The sequence below is a fragment of the Aquila chrysaetos genome, chromosome 12, assembly GCF_900496995.4.
Source record: "Aquila chrysaetos chrysaetos chromosome 12, bAquChr1.4, whole genome shotgun sequence".
Classification (NCBI taxonomy): Eukaryota; Metazoa; Chordata; class Aves; order Accipitriformes; family Accipitridae; genus Aquila; species Aquila chrysaetos.
In genome coordinates, this window is record NC_044015.1 from 31,142,788 (window position 1) to 31,161,505 (window position 18,718).

Here is an 18,718-nt window from a genome sequence, read left to right on the forward strand (position 1 = left end):
CCTCTGCCTTAGTGCCGGCTGGTTTTGTAGGTCCAAATGAGGCAAGGGAACATTCCCCAGCACCCAGCCTGGCTGTTCAGTGCCAGCACTGGGCATCCAAGGGGGAAAGGGCTGCACCCATGGGACACGGTCGCCCACTCTCCAACCCCACCCTCCCCAGGGTCCCCAAAGAAGGGCACAGTGGGACACGGCCTCAGGAATATAAATCTCATTAAAATCTAGATACTTTAGAACTCTACACCGGGAGAGACACTGGCACAGGCAGCGCTGCCCAGGGACGCGCGCGTTATTGCTAACAATTAGAGGTGAAGAGTAGCGGCGTGACACGTGGGGCAGGGCACGGGCACCATGCGGGAACCTGCACCCCTCACCGTGGCACGGCGGGGGGCTCGGGACAGGGACGGGGAGCTGGAACATCCTACTGGGGCTCAGCGCCCACCGCCCGCCGCCTCCTGCCACCGTGCCAAGCCGCACCGTGTCCCTGTGCCAGCCTCGGGGCTGTGGCATGGGGAGCACAGGGCACTGGCTGGGAGGGGAGCAGTGGGGTGGGAAGGGTCTCACCCCATCCACCCCGAAGCGAGAGCTCCAAGCCCTTTGGCTGGAGCTGGAAGACAGATTTAAAACCGCCCGGCCTTTGCCAGTGCATCCTGCTCCGCTAATACTGGTTGGGGACTGAGCATCCCCAGATGGCTCGGAGCAAGTGGGCTGGTGCAGCCCTCCGTGTCTCCGCTGGTACCTCTCGCTAGCAGCAGCTGGGGGGGGGGGGGGGGGGGGGGGCCGGTCCATCCTGCTCCCCTGTAGCACCATGGAAGGTCCCCTCCTGCCTGTGCCAGGGCTGGCTGCCGGGGAGAGCTGGACCCCAGCCTTGCCCCCTCACCCCCCGGCCAGGCTTAAGTGCTCCCCAGCCTCCTGCCCCACCGCAGGGCAGGCAGCAGTGCCGGGCTGTGCCCACACTGCTTACGGCTGCGCCCAGCATTGCGGGCAGTGCCTGGCCACTGAGGCGGGCACCCACAGCCCCCCAGTGGGGCCACAGGGTGGAGGGGTACATGGCGGGGGCATACCAGCTCGCCACCTGCACAGCCCCGGGGTACGATGCATATGTGCATGCTCACGTATGCCACATGTGTGCCCATACCGTGTCTGCGAGGGACACACATGCACGCACACGTGTGCTCTAAGTGCTTATGTCTTGTGCCGTGAGTTCCCACTGCCGGTGCAGGCAGTGCGCTTGCCCCCATCTCCCTGTGCTGGCCTGGTGCCTGGCACCGTCCCTGGGCACGGCCACCCATGGGACCCTGCAGGCTCTGAGCCACAGCGGGTACCACCCGGGCTGGGGGGTCCCTGCAGTGCCAGCCCCTGCCACGACGGCCATGCTCACACGCAGCTTGGGATGGCCACGGGCAGTCCCGGCGTGCCCCAGCCCCGCTCCCATCCCACACCATCCCCGTGGGTAGGCCAGGAGGGTGCCCCACGGCGGCGCAGGCTGCCTGGCTGCGGGGGGGGGGCCGGGAGCTGGGGGGCATCCCGCTCCCCCCGTCCTGTGCATCCCCCCGGGGCAGGGCCCCTGCAAAGTGCCTCTGGCTCCCGGCCCTCCCGGGGCTGTGCCCCCTCCTCTCTTGTCCCAGCGTCGCGCACAAAGGTTACCGTAAACACGAGGGTTAACGAACGCCACGGGGGGGGGGCAGGGGGGTTAACCGGTGAGGAGGTGGGGGGTCTCGGGGACGGTCGCTGAGAGCCCCCCGTGGTCCGGTGCGGCCCGGAGCCAGGCTCCGCCAGCGGAAGGTGCGAAAGTGTCACCGCGCGGGAGGGGTTAGAGGGGGTGCGGGGACGGCGGGGGGTCACAGTCTGGAATCCTGGCTGTGGGCTGAGCCGTTGCTGCCCTGCACGGGGGAGGCAGCCACCGCCTCGCTGCGGCCCTTCTCCGGCTGCAGGGGCTGCACCTCCAGGTGGGACTCGGTCGATGGGCTGAACGCCGGGGCGTAGCGCCCGCTGCGGTGCTCTGCCAGCGCCGGGCCCCAGTCTTTGCTTGCCTTGGTAGCATTTTTCAAGCGCTAGAGAGAGAGGGAGAGGACGGGGACAGGGTTAGTACCCACCATGCTGCCCTGCCCCAGCCTCCCCCAACATGCCAGTGGCTCCCAGGGGTGCCTGGAGATGGGGTGCCCCACGGATGCTGCCTGCGCACAGCCACTGCGGGGTGCTGACAGCTCGAGTGGGGTGGGGGACAGCCTTGCAGGCAGCCCCAGGTGGGACATGGACAAGGGGGCCTAGCCCCTGGCCACCCACCTCCAGCAGTGTGTCCCCCTCGGAGCGGCACACTTTGTAGATGGCATAGATGGGGATGCAGATGACAGAGGAGAGCGCCATGAGGAAGCCGATGCTGATGGCCCAGGTCGGGTAGACGTAGTCGTTGTAGGAGATGGGCCGGTACTGGATCACTGTGAAGACCAGGATGAACTGGGGAGGGACAGGCAGGATCAGCCGGTGGGGAGCGGCCAGCCTGCTCTGCGCCCCCCAATCACCCTGCTCTGCCGCATCCCTGCTGCCCTCCTGCAGCCCAGCACCCTCCTCCCCAGGGTGGGCGAGTGGGGTGTCCAGGTGGGCTCCTCGCCCCCTCCTCCCATGGCCCCGTGCCCCACGGTCGCGATGCTCACAAAGATGATGGCGGGCGAGATGAAGCGCCAGCAGATCTGAAAGAAGAGCGGAGGTGGGAAGCCCAGCATCATCTCGATGTCCTTGAAGTAGTTACGGTGCCCTGGGGGGACAAGTGGCCATCAGCCCTGGCGCGGCTGGCCTGGGGCCCCGGCGGGACCCCGAGCCCCCTCCCAGCCCTGCCCGGCACCCGCTCCAGACCCCGCGGGGTGGGACCCACCAGGCTCCTCAAGTCACGGCTGCCCCGACTGGCCAACGGCCTTGCCAGTTAGCACGCAGCAAACCCCTGATTGGCTAGAAGTTAGCACACCCCCTTATCCACTGGTTGGCTGCGGCAGCCCTGCCGGCTGATTGGCCGTAGGCGGTTGCACCTACCGTAGATGTACATGATGGCCACGCACATGATGCAGGAGATGACGACCAGGGAGAAGCTGGCAGCGTAGTTGTCCATCAGCAGGAGCCAGTAGATGCCCGCCTGTGAGAGGGACCCATTGGCGCGCCTGCCCCGGCAGTACCGCCGCCGTCGGCAGGGCAGCGGCACAGGCGCGCTGGGCGGCACGGCAACAAACAGCCCGGCTACCACCGCCGCGGTTGGCGTGCCAACGCCGAATGCCGGCGTCAGCATGGTGGCACTTAGTCTGGATACCATCGCCAGTGTCAGCATGGCAACACCAGGCCCTGGGTGTCACCACCACCACCACCAGGGTGGTCACGGCGACAACGTGGACATGGCCAATGGTGTCAGTGAGGCAACTTTGCCATGGCAATGGCACAGGCACAAGGCACCCTGTCACCACAGTCCCGTGGTCACCTACCTGCGTGGTGAGCGGGACACCCAGCAGGAAGCCCGCAATGGCCACCCCCAGCGTCACGAAGGTCTTCCTGCGGATGATCCACTCGTTGGCCACCTCGTCCACGATGGCCGTGACCAGCGTCTCCAGCAGGCAGAACTGCGGGTGGAGCAGAGGGGGCAGCATGTCACCACCCTGGCCCCACCATGGCACCCCACCCCAACACGGTGACCCCACCACACTGCCCCACCATGACCTACCTGTGTGCCCAGCCCCAGGAGGATGAGCATGAAGAAGAAGAGGATGGACCAGAGGGGTGAGATGGGGAGCAGGGTAAGGGCCTCGGGGTAGGCAACAAAGGCCAGGCCGGGGCCGTGGTCGGCCACCTTGGAGACATCCACCCCCAAGTGGTTGGCCATGAAGCCCAGGATGGAGAAGATGACGAAGCCGGCGTAGACGCTGGTGGCGCAGTTGGTGATGCTGATGATGATGCTGTCGCTGTGGGGAGAAGGGTCAGGACCGGCGGCAGGCCCGAGGGGACAGTGGGGGGGACAGGGGGACCGCAGCCGGGCACTCACCGGTAGCAGTTGTTGTGGAACTTGTTGTAGGAGGCCATGGTGATGAGCCCCCCCCAGGCGCAGCCCAGCGAGTAGAAGATCTGCGAGGCCGCGTCACCCCACACCTGCGGCGGTGGGGTAGTCAGTGCTGTGCCCCCCAGCCCTGCTGTCCCCCAGCCACCCGCCGTCCCTCGTCCCCACTCACCTTGGCGTCGAGGATCTTGTCCCACTGGGGCGTCAGGTAGTACATGATGCCGGTGAGGGCCCCCTCCAGCGTGATGCCGCGCACGAAGAGGATGGTGAGCACCACGTAGGGGAAGGTGGCCGTGAAGTACACCACCTGCGGGGCGGCACCTCAGTGGGGCGGGGATGGGGTGGGGCCAGACAAGGGGTGTGGCCTGGGATGGGGTGGGGTTATGGGCTGGAGGAGGGGCTATGGACCAGGGGAGGGGTTATGGTCCAGTGGGGAGCAATGGACCAGGAGGAGAAGGTATGGCCCAGGGGGAGTGGCTATGGCCACATGGGAGGAGGTGTGCCCAGAAGGGGTGTGGCCAGGTCACAAGGGGTGTGGCCTTTCCCAGAGTGGGAGGGACATGCACTAAAAGGGGAGGGGCTGTGCCCAGAAGGGGTGGGGCTGCATCTACAATGGGAGGTGCATTCCCAATAGGGGAGGGGCTGTGCCTAGAGGGGGGCGTGTCCTCGCACGGGGGTGGGGCCCAGAGGGGGAACACACGGGTACCTTCCCCGAGGACTTGACGCCCTTGATGAGGCAGAGGAAGACGACGACCCAGGAGACGCCGAGGCACCCCAGGAGGGGCAACCGCACCTCGCCCAGGTTCCCGATGTCGTCCGACAGGTCCAGCACGTACCTCCTGCACGGGGGCAGCCGGCGTCAGCGGGGCCCCGCCACCACCCGCCTCCCCCGTCCCCCATCCCCGTCCCCGGTACCTCCAGTACTCCTCGCTGGGGCTGGTGCGCTTCTGGGTGGCGTTGAGGAGGCGGGTGAGGTTGAGGGCGGTGCGGCTGGAGAGGTTCCCGTCCAGCACCCCCGCGCAGTCGGGCGTGTTCCAGGTGTTGCTGCAGTACGTCCAGGGCAGCACGCGCGTCATGGACACAAAGAAGTAGTAGAAGGCAATACAGATCACCACGTTGTAGTAGATCCCGATGTACGTGGACACCACCATCATCCCGTAGCCCACGCCTGGGAACAGCACCGGGGAGGGGTGAGCGGCATGGTGCGGCACGGCGCGCAGCACGGGGGGTTGGGGGGGGGGGGCCGGGCGGGCGGCATGCGGCGCTGTCGGCAGCCTTGCAGCCATGCTGCGGCTCGGGGCCTGGCTGTGGCAGTGGAGTGGGGAGCGCTGTGCATGGGATCCTCTACCTCCAAGCAAGCCCGGTGGTGCTGAGGGTCTGCTGGGGCACGTGGCAATGCACGGGGGAGGCATGGCCTGCAAGGCTGCAGGCAAACCCTCGGGTTCTGCAGCCCTAGAGAACCACTGGGTGGGGGTCTCTCCTGGCTATGGTGACTTTAGGGCTGCGGCTACCTGGTGGCATGTGACAGAGGCCACACAAGCACGGGGAAACACACCCCAGGCTGAGCACACCACGGAGAAGAGCACACAGAAGCGTGTGCACAGGCTGCCCACACTCAGATGTGACATGTGGGCACATCACCCGGCAGGCAGTGTGCAGGCCTGTGCCATGGGAGCCGGCAGCGTGGGAACACACCGGTGTGCCAGGAGGTGCACCCGGAGCGGGGTCCAGCCACGGCAGGGCAAGCTCTGAGCATGGCCAGCACCCATGCACGTGGGCACAGCACCCACTGGCTACGGTGCAGGGAGAGGACCATAGGAGCGTGCCCACAGCCAGAGGGGCCACGGGCACCTGCAGCGTGTTCAGGGGACCTAAGCGGCCTCTGCAAGAGTGACACGTTGGGGACACGTGTGGCATGTGCAGGGATGTGTGCGTAATGCCTGCAGTGGATGCCAGTGCAGGGCTGGGGTATGCACAGGAGATGCGTCGCATGTGCAGGGACGTGTGTAATGCGTGCAGGGGACGCCAGGCGGGCTGCGTGTGCAGGGCAGCGTGGCCCGGGGTGGGCGTGCGCACAGGGGACCCATGCAATGCAGGCAGTGATGTGCGTGCAAGGCACGCGCGTGCGGGGCTGTGCGAGCCGCAGGTGCCTGCATGGGACCGTGTGACGTGCCAGCTGTGTGTGTGCAGGGGACACACGGGGTGTGCGGGGGCCATACCACGTGCCAGGGGCTGTGCCGGCAGGCGGCCCGTGCCGGAGTGTGCCGGTGGGGACAGGCACCTCCTTACCTTTGAACATGGGGCTGACCCTCCAGACGCCGAGGCAACCCTGACTGGCGAACTGCCCGAAGGAGAGCTCCATGAAGAAGAGGGGGATGCCGCAAAACACCAGCATGATGAAGTAGGGGAACATGAAGGCACCTGGCGGGCAGGAACCAGAGGGTGAAAGTGGGCAATGACTCCGGGTATGGCTGTGCTCCCCGCGCCCCGCACCACCCCGGCGAGCCCGGGGCCGGCGAGCGCCGCGCGGGGCCAGGGTGCACGCCCCCGCCCCTGCCCAGAGGCACCCCGCTCCCCCGGCCCCCCCCGACACCCACCTCCCCCATTGCGGTAGCAGAGGTACGGGAAGCGCCAGACGTTGCCCAACCCCACGGCGTAGCCCACGCTGGTCAGCACGAACTCGATCTGGTTGCCCCAGTTGCCGCGCTTGACGCTCTTGTCCTGCTTGCCCCGCTCCCCGGGCACGGCGCCGTTCTGTGGAGAGATGCCGCGGGGTGTGTCAACCGGGGACCCCCCCGCCGGCCCCATCGGAGGGGTGACGGCCGCTGAGTGGGGCTGGGTGGTCCCCGGCATCCTTCCCCATCCCTCCCCTATGCCAGCCCCCCCCCGCCCGCCACGCACAGGCAGTGCCAAGGAGGGGGAGGGCGGCGGCGGTGGCCCCCCCAATGAATAGCTCTGCCCGGAGCCCGGCTGCAGCGAAGGAAGAGCCTGCGACTCATACAAAGCAGGTCCGGGCGCCTGAGCACAAAGGGGCCTCTGTTCCCGCGCCCCCCCCCCTCCCCGCGCCCAGCAAGAGAGGCCCTGCTGGGTGGCCACTGCCCATGGCTGGGGGGGAATGGTGGGACCCCCGGGGTGAAGCAGGGGCCCCCCCCCTCAATGGGGCGTGGGGTGCGGCGACTGGAGCAGTTGGGGGGCTGGGTGGCCCCCCCCCCCCCCCCCCCCCAAGGAAAGGCACCCTGCCACAGCCGGGGTCCTGCCTCCGGTTCAGCGCCCAGCGAGGGCACCGAACTCGGGGCAGCATGGCGGGGGTCCCACGCAGGTGGGTCCCCTCAGCGGGGACAGCCCCAGCGCCCAGCCGCCCCTCACCGCAGGGGACCTGGTCGGGGTGGGGGGGCAGACGGGAGCAAGAAAGGGCGCTTTGTGGAGGCTGTCACACAATGCGAGCTCACACCGGGGACAACAACAACAACAGGGATGAGCACCCATCACCCCCGGCGGAGATGGCACCCATCACCCCATGGCTCGGTCCCAACATGGCCCCGGGGTCACACTAATGTCCTGCCCGGATGCTGCTGAGCTCTGGCAGGTTGGGCTGAGGACAGATGGCATTTTGGAGTGCTGCGGGTGCCCCAAGCCCTCCCTTCCCCACCCGAGGCCAGGCGATGGGTGCGTAGCATGAGGGTGCCGGTCGGTCTACGGCCCCACAGCACCCATGACCCTACGGGAGCAGCGTGGGGTGCCGGCAGCCCTAGGAGCACGCCGGAACTCCACGGTGCCAATCTCCCCGCCACAGACACCCCTGTGCCCGTGCCCGCTGCCCCCCCCCCCCCCCCGCTGCCCCTCCTCCCCCCCCGTGTGCCCCCCACGATGGCTGACGCCGGCAGCGAGCGGGCCACAAATGGGAGCCGTCGCTTTGGATCTGCTCATGCCGGCGGGGCGCGGGCAGCAGGCGCGGTGCACCTAACCGTATCATTCGATTAGGGCCGGCACAGCCGGGACGTGATGCCCGGTGACTCCGGCACCGCGCTGCCAAACAAAGCCATCTGCTGCAAGCGGGGCCCGCACGCGCCGGGGGCTGCGGGGGGGCTGCCGGGGTGCAGGGCTGGGGGAGAGGGGCGATCGGCGGGCACTTTGGGCAGGGCTATAGGGGAGATATGCTGGCCGTGCCTAGCCAGGGCACAGGGGTGCCTACGCCAGACCCCATGGGCAAAGGCTCCATCAGAAATGAGCTCACGGCAGCCCGGGGGAGGCTCTTATTGTGGGGTGCTGAGCGGGAGCAGGGCCAAGGGGTCCCTGGGGTGGAGGGACAGGACACTGTCACTGTCCCCACGCTAGGGCACACTGCCTGCTCGAGCATGCTGATCCGATCGGGAAGCCTCTGATTAAGCTGCTTGCACTAACAAGGCTCCTAATGAGCAGCACGGCCAGCAGGAGGGGGAACAACGCTCCGGCCTCCCTGGCAAAGGGTCCTGGGGGGGACACGCCGCATGGTCCTGGCTCAGCCTGGAGCCCCAGTGCCCAAAGGGGACCTCAGCCCTGTCCCAAAGCCGGAGAGCCACCCCTCTGCTCAGGTGACCCCGGCATGGCTTCACCCCCATGCCCAATGGGGGACCCCAGCTTTGAGCTGCCTGGCACCAGTGCAATGAGGGCACCAGGCCTCTGCTGCACCACCCCCCCCCCCCCCCCCCCATTTCCTGCAGTGCGGGGCTTTGGCGCGCTTGTCCCCAATAAGGGGGCAGCCACATGTGTGCCCATGCGTGCACAAGCACACACACGTGCGCAAACACTTGCGTGCTTACCCATCAGCTTGCTACCACCACCCCCCCCTCCCCAAATCTGGGAAGGTTGCCCCGTCCTTTACACTCATTAACCGCCCTCCCAACCCCACATAGTGAGAGGGAGGGACACAGAGAACCCAGGCGTCTGGGAAGATGAGACATCCCCCCTCCCCGCTGTGGAGATGGGACAGAGCCGGGCTACAAAGGGGGAGCTGCCCCCCCCGGCAAGGATGCAGCCTCTAGCGGGGGCAGGGGGGGGTCCTGCTACCAGAACCCAAATTTTCCATGCATGTGCTCCCGTGCAGCTCCAAAAGATGCCTGGCTTAGGTGAAAACATCGGGGGGGAGGAAGGATGTTCCTGGGCATCCCGAACATCCCCCACCTTCCTCCCCCTTCCCCAGGGACCCCCCTTCCACATGGCCAAAGCTTCCCCAGCCCAGCAAAGTGGGCATCATCCATCACGCCGCCTGGCACCGGAGCCTTTCTCATGCTAAGCAGCGTTGCCTCGCACAATGACAGCTTGGCTGGGGTGCCCGGATGCCCCCCACTTCCCGAAGGGGCCCTGATTTATGGTTGGGAAGCTCGTGGCAGTGGCAGGGTCGATGCTGGGAGGCGATGTCCCCACAGGAGGCATCTCCAGCGTGGTCCCCCCCTCTTTTTGCCCCACTCAGACCGCCCCCACAGGGGCATTTCAGCCCAGCAGAAGCACTCCATGGGGCATCAGCCTCATCCAGCCCTCCCTGAACTATGAGGGACCCCCAATTCTTTCCCCAGCCTCCTAATGGGGTGCCAGGGCAGCTCCTGCAATGTCAACGCAGGGCACCAGTAAACCCCTGATGTCATCAGCCTGATGTCATTGCTCTTCGCCATGGTGATGGTGTCGAAGTCATGGCTGAGCAAGGCAGGGGCTGCCAGAAGATATAAATACATGCTAATTACATCGTTTGCCAAAAGAGCAGCTCTTCCAGGGCAGGGAAGTGGGGTGCAGGATGCCTGGGGCAGGGGTCCCCAGGGATGGAGTGACTTTGGAGACGGGTCCCTACAGATGGGGCGACGTGGAGAGGGGTGTCCTGGGTGCCCTCACTGGCTGTTCACAGATCCTGGGTGCTGTGGTGGTGGTGGGGGTGCTCCTATAATCAGCCCCTGCACTCCTTGTCCCTGGCACATGGGGTAATGAACCCACAAGTGCCAGTCCTGCACCACAGGCTGCCGTGCCCTGCCAGCGTGCCTGTCCTCGCTCTGCCAGCCCCACAGGCACATCCTAGCCATCCCTGCCCTCTCTCTGCGGTGCCCAGCCCCATGTTTGCCCCTGCCCCATTGGGCATGGTGTAGGAGCACAGGCATCGGCATGGCCTGAGTGGTGGCAGCATCAGCCGTGAGTGCCAGGATGGGCACGGGCAAGGGGGCACTCCCAGGGCCATGGTGATGGAGTTCTGAGGAGGATGTCCAAATCCCAGGACCCTCCAGCAGTGCTACACAGTCCTGACCACCCCCAATGCAGGGAGGCTGCCCAGCCCCACTGACAGCCCTGAGCATGCTCTGCCAGCCACCCACAGCAGCACCAGCCCAGCTCTGGGGTGCCACGGAGGGCCAGGGCAAGCTTTGACGTTGCTCACTGATGCCCATGAAATGGGGGAGGGGGAGGTTCTTCTCTAGAATCTGCCCCTGCAGCACTGAGCAAGGCAAAGTCTCTTGCAGTCAGTAGGTTCCAGAGTTAATGAACACACAACTGCCAGGCAATCTCTTCTTGCTCCCAGCACAGCTGAGGCTGTGGAGGGGCTTGGTGCCATGCTGTGCCCTCCCTCCCCCAGAGCACCCCACGTCCCTGGCTCTGGGGCTTTGGGGTGCCTCTCCAGCATCCCACGGCACAAAGCTGCAGCTGTGCCTCAGTCCTGCAGAGCCGTCGCCCCAGAGCCAGCACAGAGGGGCTTGGAGAGCCATGGTGGTGGGGGGATGTCGCTGGCATGGCCGCCATCCAGCCTGGCCCCCTGCTTTGCCCCCCCAGACCCTGCTCTCACCTCTCCACCGACCTGCTGAGGGGGCCGGGGGCGGCCCAGCTGCCCACAGCCGCCATCCAGGGGGCCAGCCTGGCCAGCTCGGCGAGTCCCCGGCTTCATTGGCACCTCGGGCTCCGGCACAGCAGCCGCCCGCCTCCCCTCGCTCGCTGCCTTCCAGCTCTTGGCACTGGTCCCCACTCGCCTCCTGGCTGGGCTCGGCCCCTCACCGCCCGCCCCGCCGCAGCACCGGTGCCCCACCACGCCGCCCACCCCAGCACCATCCCTGCCTGTCCCACACCACAGGGACCCCCGTGCCTCGGTTTCCCCCCCCCTCCGAGCCGTGCCCCCACGAGCCAGGTGCCCTCCCCGGCAGGTGCAGGCAGGGCAGGCTGCACAGCGGGCCGAGCCCTGTCCTGCTTAATGAGGCCTCATTAGCGGGGTCCAGCTGCTCGCAGCCCCGCATGCTCCAGCGGGCAGCGCTGCCCTCCCCGCGGGCACCGCTGCCTGTCTGGCTGGGGCCGGGACCGGCGTTTGGAGCGTGGCAGAAGGCCACATCCCCTCGGAGCCCCCCCTTCCCACACCTCAACACCCCCGGCCCCACACGCGCGTTCCTGCCCCTATGCCACCCGGCCTCGCGTGCCGGACCCCAACCCTGAGCGCTCCAGGGCTGCGGGGACCGGGCATGGCCCCGTTGGGGATGGGGGCACAGGGACAAGCCTGCCTGCTGGCACATCCCCAGCCTAGTGCCACTACTTCACTCTGACGTCATACCGCTGGCGACATCACGGGGTCTCCATGGCAACCCTCGCAAGGTCACTGCCCCGCGGGGGACCATCTGGCTGGCAGGAGGGCTGTGCCACGACCCCCCTGCCACCCCGCAGCCTCCCTGCTTGCCCCCTCGCCAGCGTGGGGTGGGACCGCGGTGGGGTGCTGTGTCCCACGGGAGGACGGGTGCGGGGTGCCCCCCAGCCAGGCTCAGGGTGCCCCAGCTGCTCCCAGCCCTGCGCCCCGGCTGGGGAGCGCAGCCAAGGCGCCAGCGAGGCGTGATGGTGCAACGGAGGGCGGGGGGACGGGCCGGCGCTTTCGGGCGACCATCTGGGGTCCGGGCAGCGGCGGCCACGCACATGAACGGCACACGTGTGCGGGGTGGGCGCTCGGCCCCCCACGTGCCAGCACCCGGCGCCTGTCCCTGTCCCCTCCTGCAACGGCCACCCAATAGCTTGGGACATGCCCCATCCATGGGATGGCAGCGCCCAACCGTGCCCCCCCGGGACGCGTGCAAGCCCACAGCCACCCCACGCTGTGCCAGCTCCAGTGACCGCAGCCCAGCCCTGCCAGCTCAACCTCCAGTCCTGCCCCACATGCAGCCAGGCACCTCCTGTGCCCGAACGCCCCGCAAGGTGCCCACGCGAGCACCCCTCCGTGCCCCAGTTCGGCTGCACCACTTCACCCGGGCCACCCGCGTGCCACCACCAGACGTCTTGCCCCAGGTACGCTGCCCCTGTGCCCCCCGCAGCAGCCTGAGCATGGCACAGCGGGACCCACCGCCCCATCCCAGGGATGCCAGGCCCTGTGCCGGCCCGTGGGAGCACAGTGCCGCTCTCCTGGCAGCCCGTCTGGCAGGCAGAGGGGACTGACAGCCCCACGGGGACACGCTGGAAACGAAGGGCCCGCAGTGGGACCCTCACCTCCCCCGGCACCCCGGTCCCCACCCCGCCTGGCTGGCGGTGCTGGGGCTGAACTAGAGAGGCAGGGGCGATGGGCGCATCGGGGACGGCAATGGGTCTTCCAGCCCCCATCACCCTGTCCCCAAGCAGGGCTGCAGGGTGCCTGGGGCAGGGATGATGCCCAGGGACCTGCCCCAGTGCCACCATCCCCTAGCTAGGTGCTTCCCGCCGGGGCTGCCTTTCTCTGGCCCCATTCTCCCGGGGCAGACATGATTCTCCTGGGGCGTTCAGGCAGAAAAATCCCCCGCCAACCCCCCCATCACTGCCCCTTGGTATTCCGGGAAGGGCTCCCGCAGCCAAGAGCCACTTCCGCAGCTCCACTGGCCCCCCTGCCTGCGGCTGCTGGCCAGTGGCACCGCGTTGCTGGGGGTGTCTGGGACAGGCAGGGCCCCCCCCACCCCTTAACCCCCAGCAGCATGGTGGGAGCAGCGCCCCAGTGTCTGCCCAGGGTGGGCTGGGGTGATGGCAGGAGCCCACCTGAGCCAGGCACCCTGCGGCCGAAGGCTGCCCGGCCGTGCCAGCAAGGCATCCCTGAGAGTCAGGAGCCGCTGGCATTACTGGAGGCCAGACAAAGCGCCCTGAGGAGGACAAAACAAAATGTCCTTAAAGGCAGGGGAGGGAGAGGCTGTCAGACCCTCCCTATTCCCCTGTGGCCCCACGGGGAACCCCCCTGCCCAGCCACACAGGGACTGCTCCAGCCCCTGGAGCTGCCCTGCACTCCATTGGGCACCCGCTGTCAGGGCATCTGTGGGGTTTGGGAGCAGTAGAGGGGCACTGCCCGCCCTCCTGCCTGCTGTTTTGGAGTGAGCATGCGGAGATTCCCTGGGGCATCCATAAAAAGCAGAGCCTGCAAAAGCAGGACACAGCACCCTCATCACAGCTGGACCAATGGGAAGGCGCAGACCCCAGCCCACAGGTGGGGAAACTGAGGCACGGCTGCACATTGCCCAGCTGCTGCCTTCATCACCCCTGTCCCTTCCCAGGGGGGACACGGCGGGCACCCCGAGCACCGCTGCAAACCCGCCCAGCCCCAGGGGCTGCACACACATCCCTGGGCAGGGTTTGCACTGCAGGAGCCCGACTGGGCTGGGGGCAGCGGTGGCAGGAGCTGCACCTGCAGGCAGGGATGAGAGGACAGGCAGGGACCACGCTTTACCAGGTGAGTGGCAGGGCCCTGGAGGCAGGCCAAGGAGATTAGCTCCCTTCCCCAGTGACCCGGGCAGCTCAGCAGCCAGCGTCCATCCTGCTGCGGCTCCTCCCGAGGGTCTCATGGTGCAGGGATGCTCCAGGAGTGGGGGTGCTCCGGGAGCAGGGATGCTCTCACAAGGACCTGCCTTCCTCCCCACAGCCCCCACATGAGCTCCCCCCGGCACCTCCTGTGCCCTGCACAGGGGTGTCCTTGCACCCCGCAAACAGGGGAGCCCCAGGCAGAGAGTTGCAAGCCACAGCATGTGCCAGGCCCTGCGGTTCCCTGCCCGTCCCCACCCTCTCCGCACGCCCTGGCACTGGAGTGGGCTGCTCAGGTACTGCCGAGAAGCGGGTTAAAGATCGACTGGGAGCAGGTGGGTGCTCCCATGCCTGGCTCCCTGCCGTGGGTGCCAGGCTCAGCCCTCGCCCTGGTGTGATGCCAGCTGCTCCAGCCAGGGCAAGACCACAGCAGCAGCATGGAGCCATGGCAAGCGCTCCGCAACATGCGGGAGCATGTCCTCATGACAGACTCCTGATCGAGCCTGGATGCATCCTCAGCACCTCCCTGTTCCCAGCCAAGGGCTTCTCCTGGAGACATCTGCCTGCCGGCTGCCCTGACCTCTCCACACTGCCCGTCGCAGGCAGGACGGGCGCTGGGCTCCCCGCTGCAGGCACAGCCAGTGGGGCCACGCTGGGACACTCAGGCGGAGGAGCTGCGCGCACACGGGCGCGCTGGAAGCACCTCCTGGAGCACGCCGCTCCCCTGGCTCTTGGCTTCCCAGGGAAGTCCTGGCTCCCGGCCCTCTGGCCGGAGCGTGCAGCTATTTCGGGAAGCCCCCTGGGAAGGGGAGGGCCTGATGATCGTGTCGGCCCCGGCAATCAGTTCCCATCCATCGGGAAAAAGGGAAGAGCCAAGCCCAGCCTGGGCTCACCTGCCGGGTGTAGCGCAGCAGCCTGGCACAGGAACCTGAGCTCGGGGCTCCTAAACCCCTTGCTGCACGGCAGAGCTGCCACAAGCACGGGGCCATCACGGCCCTCCAACAAGGACACGCGCTGGGCACATCTCAGATCCGCTCAGGGCACCGAAGCCATCCCTGGTGCAGGCGAGTGCAGGGCAGCACACGGAATCCTGCAACACACCGCTTGCAAGAACGGAGGGTCAGGCACCACGCCGGTGCCTGGAAAAACCTGGCTCTGCCCACACACCATCCTACCAGCCCAGTCCAGGAGAGCCTGCCGGGTGGAGGCAGAGGGGAAGCAGCCCCACACCGTGCCCCTCTGGGAGCACCCAGCACAGAGGGATGCCCACACCCTTTGCCAAATGCAGGCAGAGGAGCTGCCTGGCCAGGGCTTTCCCACCTTTGCCACCCGCCCAGAAAGCTGGGGCAGGCGATAAGGCCAGGCAGAGCGCCTGAGATGAGCGATAGCATCTCCAGGCACAGCGAGACATTGCACCCAGGCAGCCTCGCAGGCAGCAAGCTCAGGGCAAGCGGTGGCCAGCATCTGCCCCACGGTCATCGGGCTGGGGGAGCACCAGGGTGGCACAACCCCGGCAGGGGTCACAGGGAGGCATCAAGCCTTTCAGGAACCCCGGTGTCCTGCTCCTTGCACCAGCTGCTCTGGGTCCCCGAGGCAGTGGCCCATGCCAGCCCGGTCCCCGCACCCCAGCACTTACCAGCAGCCCCTCGCTGCACTTATCAGCCATCCCTGGAGGCTGGAGCACGGTGCCGGCTGCCCGCCGTGGGGTCCCTCGCCTGCCCACTCTCCGTCGCGCTGGCTGCTGCACCAGCACCGGTGCGCTTCAATCCACCGTCAGAGCAAGCTGGGCAGTGGGGAGAGAGACATCAAGGGAGACGTGACTGGTGGGGTGGGCACATCCCCGCCCCGGGCCTCCCCCTCCCTCCAGGAACCGAGGGGCTGTGCCAGGCTGGTTGCTCCCCCGTACCTGCCCGCAGGGCACATGGGAGCAGGGCTGGTGGAGGACGCAGGGCCCAGGGCCGGGTGCGCTGGCGGCGGGTTCTTTTCCTGCTGGCTCCCAGCCCCTCCAGCATCTCCGAACCCCCGGCACCCGCAGGAGCAGCAGCTCCCAGGTGTTTCCCAAGAAGCAGTTAAAGATTTACCCAGTGTGGACAGGCGACCTTGTGGGCAGCTGGCTGCCGACCTCCCGGCAGGTGGGCGTCGGGGGCCGCGGGCAGGAACGGGGGTCCCCCAAACTCTCCCCCAGTGAGAGCTGGAGCCGAAGTGGCTGCCGCACACGGCAGCGCTGGGACTGGGCGCCGAGCGGGGCCAGCACAGGGCTCAGCTGCCGCGCAGGACACAGATGGGAAACGATTGCCTTCTGCCCCGGTGCATCGCACGCACGTGCAGCGCAGGGGGGCTGAGTCGCCAGGCTCTGCCAGGCGCCAGGTGCTGCCTGACAGGGCACGGGGGCAGGCAGCTGCCTCCCCTGCCCTTACCCCTGCCCCATTCTGGGGCTGCTGGGGGCCCCAGGGGAGCACCGGGGCCTGCCCTCTCAGCCGCTCTTGCAAAAGACCAGTTTACTTGTCCGTGAGACAGCACCGGTGTTTGCAGATCCCACACAAGCACTCGGTGCCCTTGCCGGCTGTGGAAGAACCCCGACCCCCACCAAGGGTCCCCGACCACCACCACCGGCCAAGCACCCCAGGGCCTGTCCCCAGGCCGCCATGGGTACGGAGCGATCAGCAGAGGGGCGCAAAGCCCTGAAGCCGTGGGGAGGGAGCGTGGGCGGCAGAGATAAAGGGCAGGAGCCCGGGGGATGTGCGGCGAGCCCCCAGCCCCGGCCACAGCCCCTCCAGCGCAGGCAGGCTGCTGCCAGCAGATACCGAGTCCCACCGCCAAAGCCCTCCCCAGGAGCGGCTGCGTTTCCAAGGGGAGCCGAGATGTCGTCACTGCGCGGGGAGGAAGACAAGCCCCGCTACTCATGAGGCACGGGGACCTCTCAGAGGTGGGAATTGCGGGGCCTGCAGCTGGACCTCCTCCCCACCGCACACCTATTGCCAGCCAGGCCAAAAGCGCCAGCCCTGCAGCCGTGAATTCAGCCCGGGGACTCATCCCGTGTCTCGGGAAGGGAAAGCACCCAAGGGGACGGCCCGCCACTCCCCCCAGGGTCTGCCAGGCGCCGATAAGGCTGCGTGCCTGTGTAGACACTGCTGGCTTTGGCTCCCAGCCTGGCAAGGAGGCGAGCGCCCAGCCAGGTGCTGGGCGGCAACGGGATAGATGCAGGGATGCCCGAGGCTGCAGCATCCCTTGGGAGAGCCCTGCAGGGATAGGGATGCAATACATTGGTGCTACGGGGCAGCTCTCCCGGAGCTGCGGGATGCCATGACAGCTCGGAGAGCAGGGCGGCTCATACCTAGAGACAGGACGGGTGGCACTGTGGAAGCGGGGACACCTGGGCACCCACGGGGGCTCCCGCATGGGGTGTCACACCTCGGCGGGGGAGGCAGCCCACGGCACCCAGGGGAAGGCCAAGGATGCCCGGCCGCAGGATGGAGCCCCCCCCCCCCCCATCCCCTCCCACCCGGCGGGCGGCCCGGGCGCCGGTGCAGCCGCTACCACCTGCGAGGCCATTTCCTCCGCCAGCATCCATGGGGCCCACCGCAGCCGGGGATCCCCGGTACCCACGGGAAACGGGCAGCGGGCCGGCCCTGCCGCCGCCCTGCCCGCCCCCCCACCTCCCCCGCCCGGAGGCGGCTCCGGCCGCAGCCCCGCGGGCAGCGCCCGCCGCGACGCACCCGCCGCCCGGCATCACCCCCCCGCCCCGCCGCCGCCGCCCGGTGCGGCACGGCGGCGGGGGGGCCCGGTTACATCAGCCGCCACGTGGTGGCTGCTCCGCCGCCCCGCCCCGGCACATGCCCGTGGAAAATTACCGCCAGCCCCCCCGCCCCACCACCGGGCCGGGCCGCCTCGGTCCCCGCCGCCCGCCCCGGGCGCGGCGGCGGGCGACCCCGCTCTGCCCGCCGCGCCCCCGCGCTCCCCCGGTACCGCGCCGCCGCGCCGGGAGAGCAACAGATGCGGGACCGCCCCGCATCCCGCATCCCGCTCCCGCCTCCGTCCTGGCGGGCGGCCGCTCCCGGTGCCGTTCCCGGTGCCGCTCCCGACGCCCCCGGCCCCGCCGCCCCGGAGCCCCTCGCCGCCCCCATCCCTTCCCCTCCCTTCCCCTCCCCGGCAGCCCCCCCACGCACGCCCCCCGCCCCGGTGCTCCCGCGGCTGCCGGCCGGGCCGGGCACCCGGTGCCGGCGGAGGTGCGCGCCTCTTACCGTGCCCATGCCGCCGCCCGGCCCCTCCCGCCGCACCAGGTGGTCCCCCGGGGGCGCCGCCCCTCCGCGTCCGGGCCGCTGCCGGTGCCGGTACCGATGCCGGTGCCGTGCCAGGCCCGGAGCCGCCGCTGCCGGTGCTGCCGAGTTAATGAAAGTTTGGAGGTCGGTGGGGGCTGGCGCCGCCTCTCGCCCCCGCCGCCGCGCTCCGCCCCCCGCGCCGCCGCGCTCCCCAGCGGCCCGCTCCGGCACCGGCACCGGCACCGGGGGCGCGGGCACCGCGGGCACTCGCGGGGCGTGAGAGAGCACAGGTGGGCACACAGGTACACACGGCACACACGGGCACGTATGGGCACACACGGGCACGCTATGCACTTGGCACACCTGGGCACGCTCATGGCATAGTGGGCACACACGGGCACTCGCAACCCGCGTGCAGCCCACAGGTGCGTGGAGACCCTCGGGGAACATGCAGGCTTGTGCAGGGACGTGGCACATGTCAACATATATGGAACGTATGGTCACACGCAGGCTCCTACAGGGCACGCGTGCATCCGCACACCCGTGTTTTCACACCCGCAAGCGCACAGAGAGGAGCGTCCGCACGTAGCGAGCACTCGCACAGACTCACACTGCCAGGGCACAGCACCAGGACGAGCCCGGGCAGGGAGATGGCCGCAGGCTCCGGCCAGGATGCGTGCGGTTAGTGTGACTGTTGTAC

At 68.3% G+C, this 18,718-nt stretch overlaps 1 protein-coding gene across 2 annotated transcripts; it reads right to left on the reverse strand.

The window, feature by feature from the left end:
- Positions 1-193: 193 nt before the first annotated feature.
- SLC6A9 (solute carrier family 6 member 9) lies at positions 194-18,144 on the reverse strand. Of its 2 annotated transcripts, none has more exons than XM_030033731.1 (14): positions 18,001-18,144; positions 15,396-15,542; positions 6,628-6,784; positions 6,320-6,451; positions 4,946-5,198; positions 4,737-4,869; positions 4,203-4,337; positions 4,019-4,122; positions 3,701-3,938; positions 3,465-3,599; positions 3,025-3,124; positions 2,652-2,752; positions 2,284-2,454; positions 194-2,051 (listed from the first exon to the last, which is right to left on the reverse strand). In XM_030033731.1, exons 2-14 carry the CDS (start codon positions 15,423-15,425, stop codon positions 1,839-1,841), a joined length of 1,902 nt encoding a protein of 633 aa, XP_029889591.1. In that variant the 5' UTR covers positions 15,426-15,542; positions 18,001-18,144; the 3' UTR covers positions 194-1,838. The 2 variants fall into 2 exon arrangements, with proteins under 2 accessions (XP_029889591.1, XP_029889590.1); XM_030033730.2 differs by lacking the exon at positions 18,001-18,144 and adding an exon at positions 15,841-16,064.
- Positions 18,145-18,718: the final 574 nt, after the last annotated feature.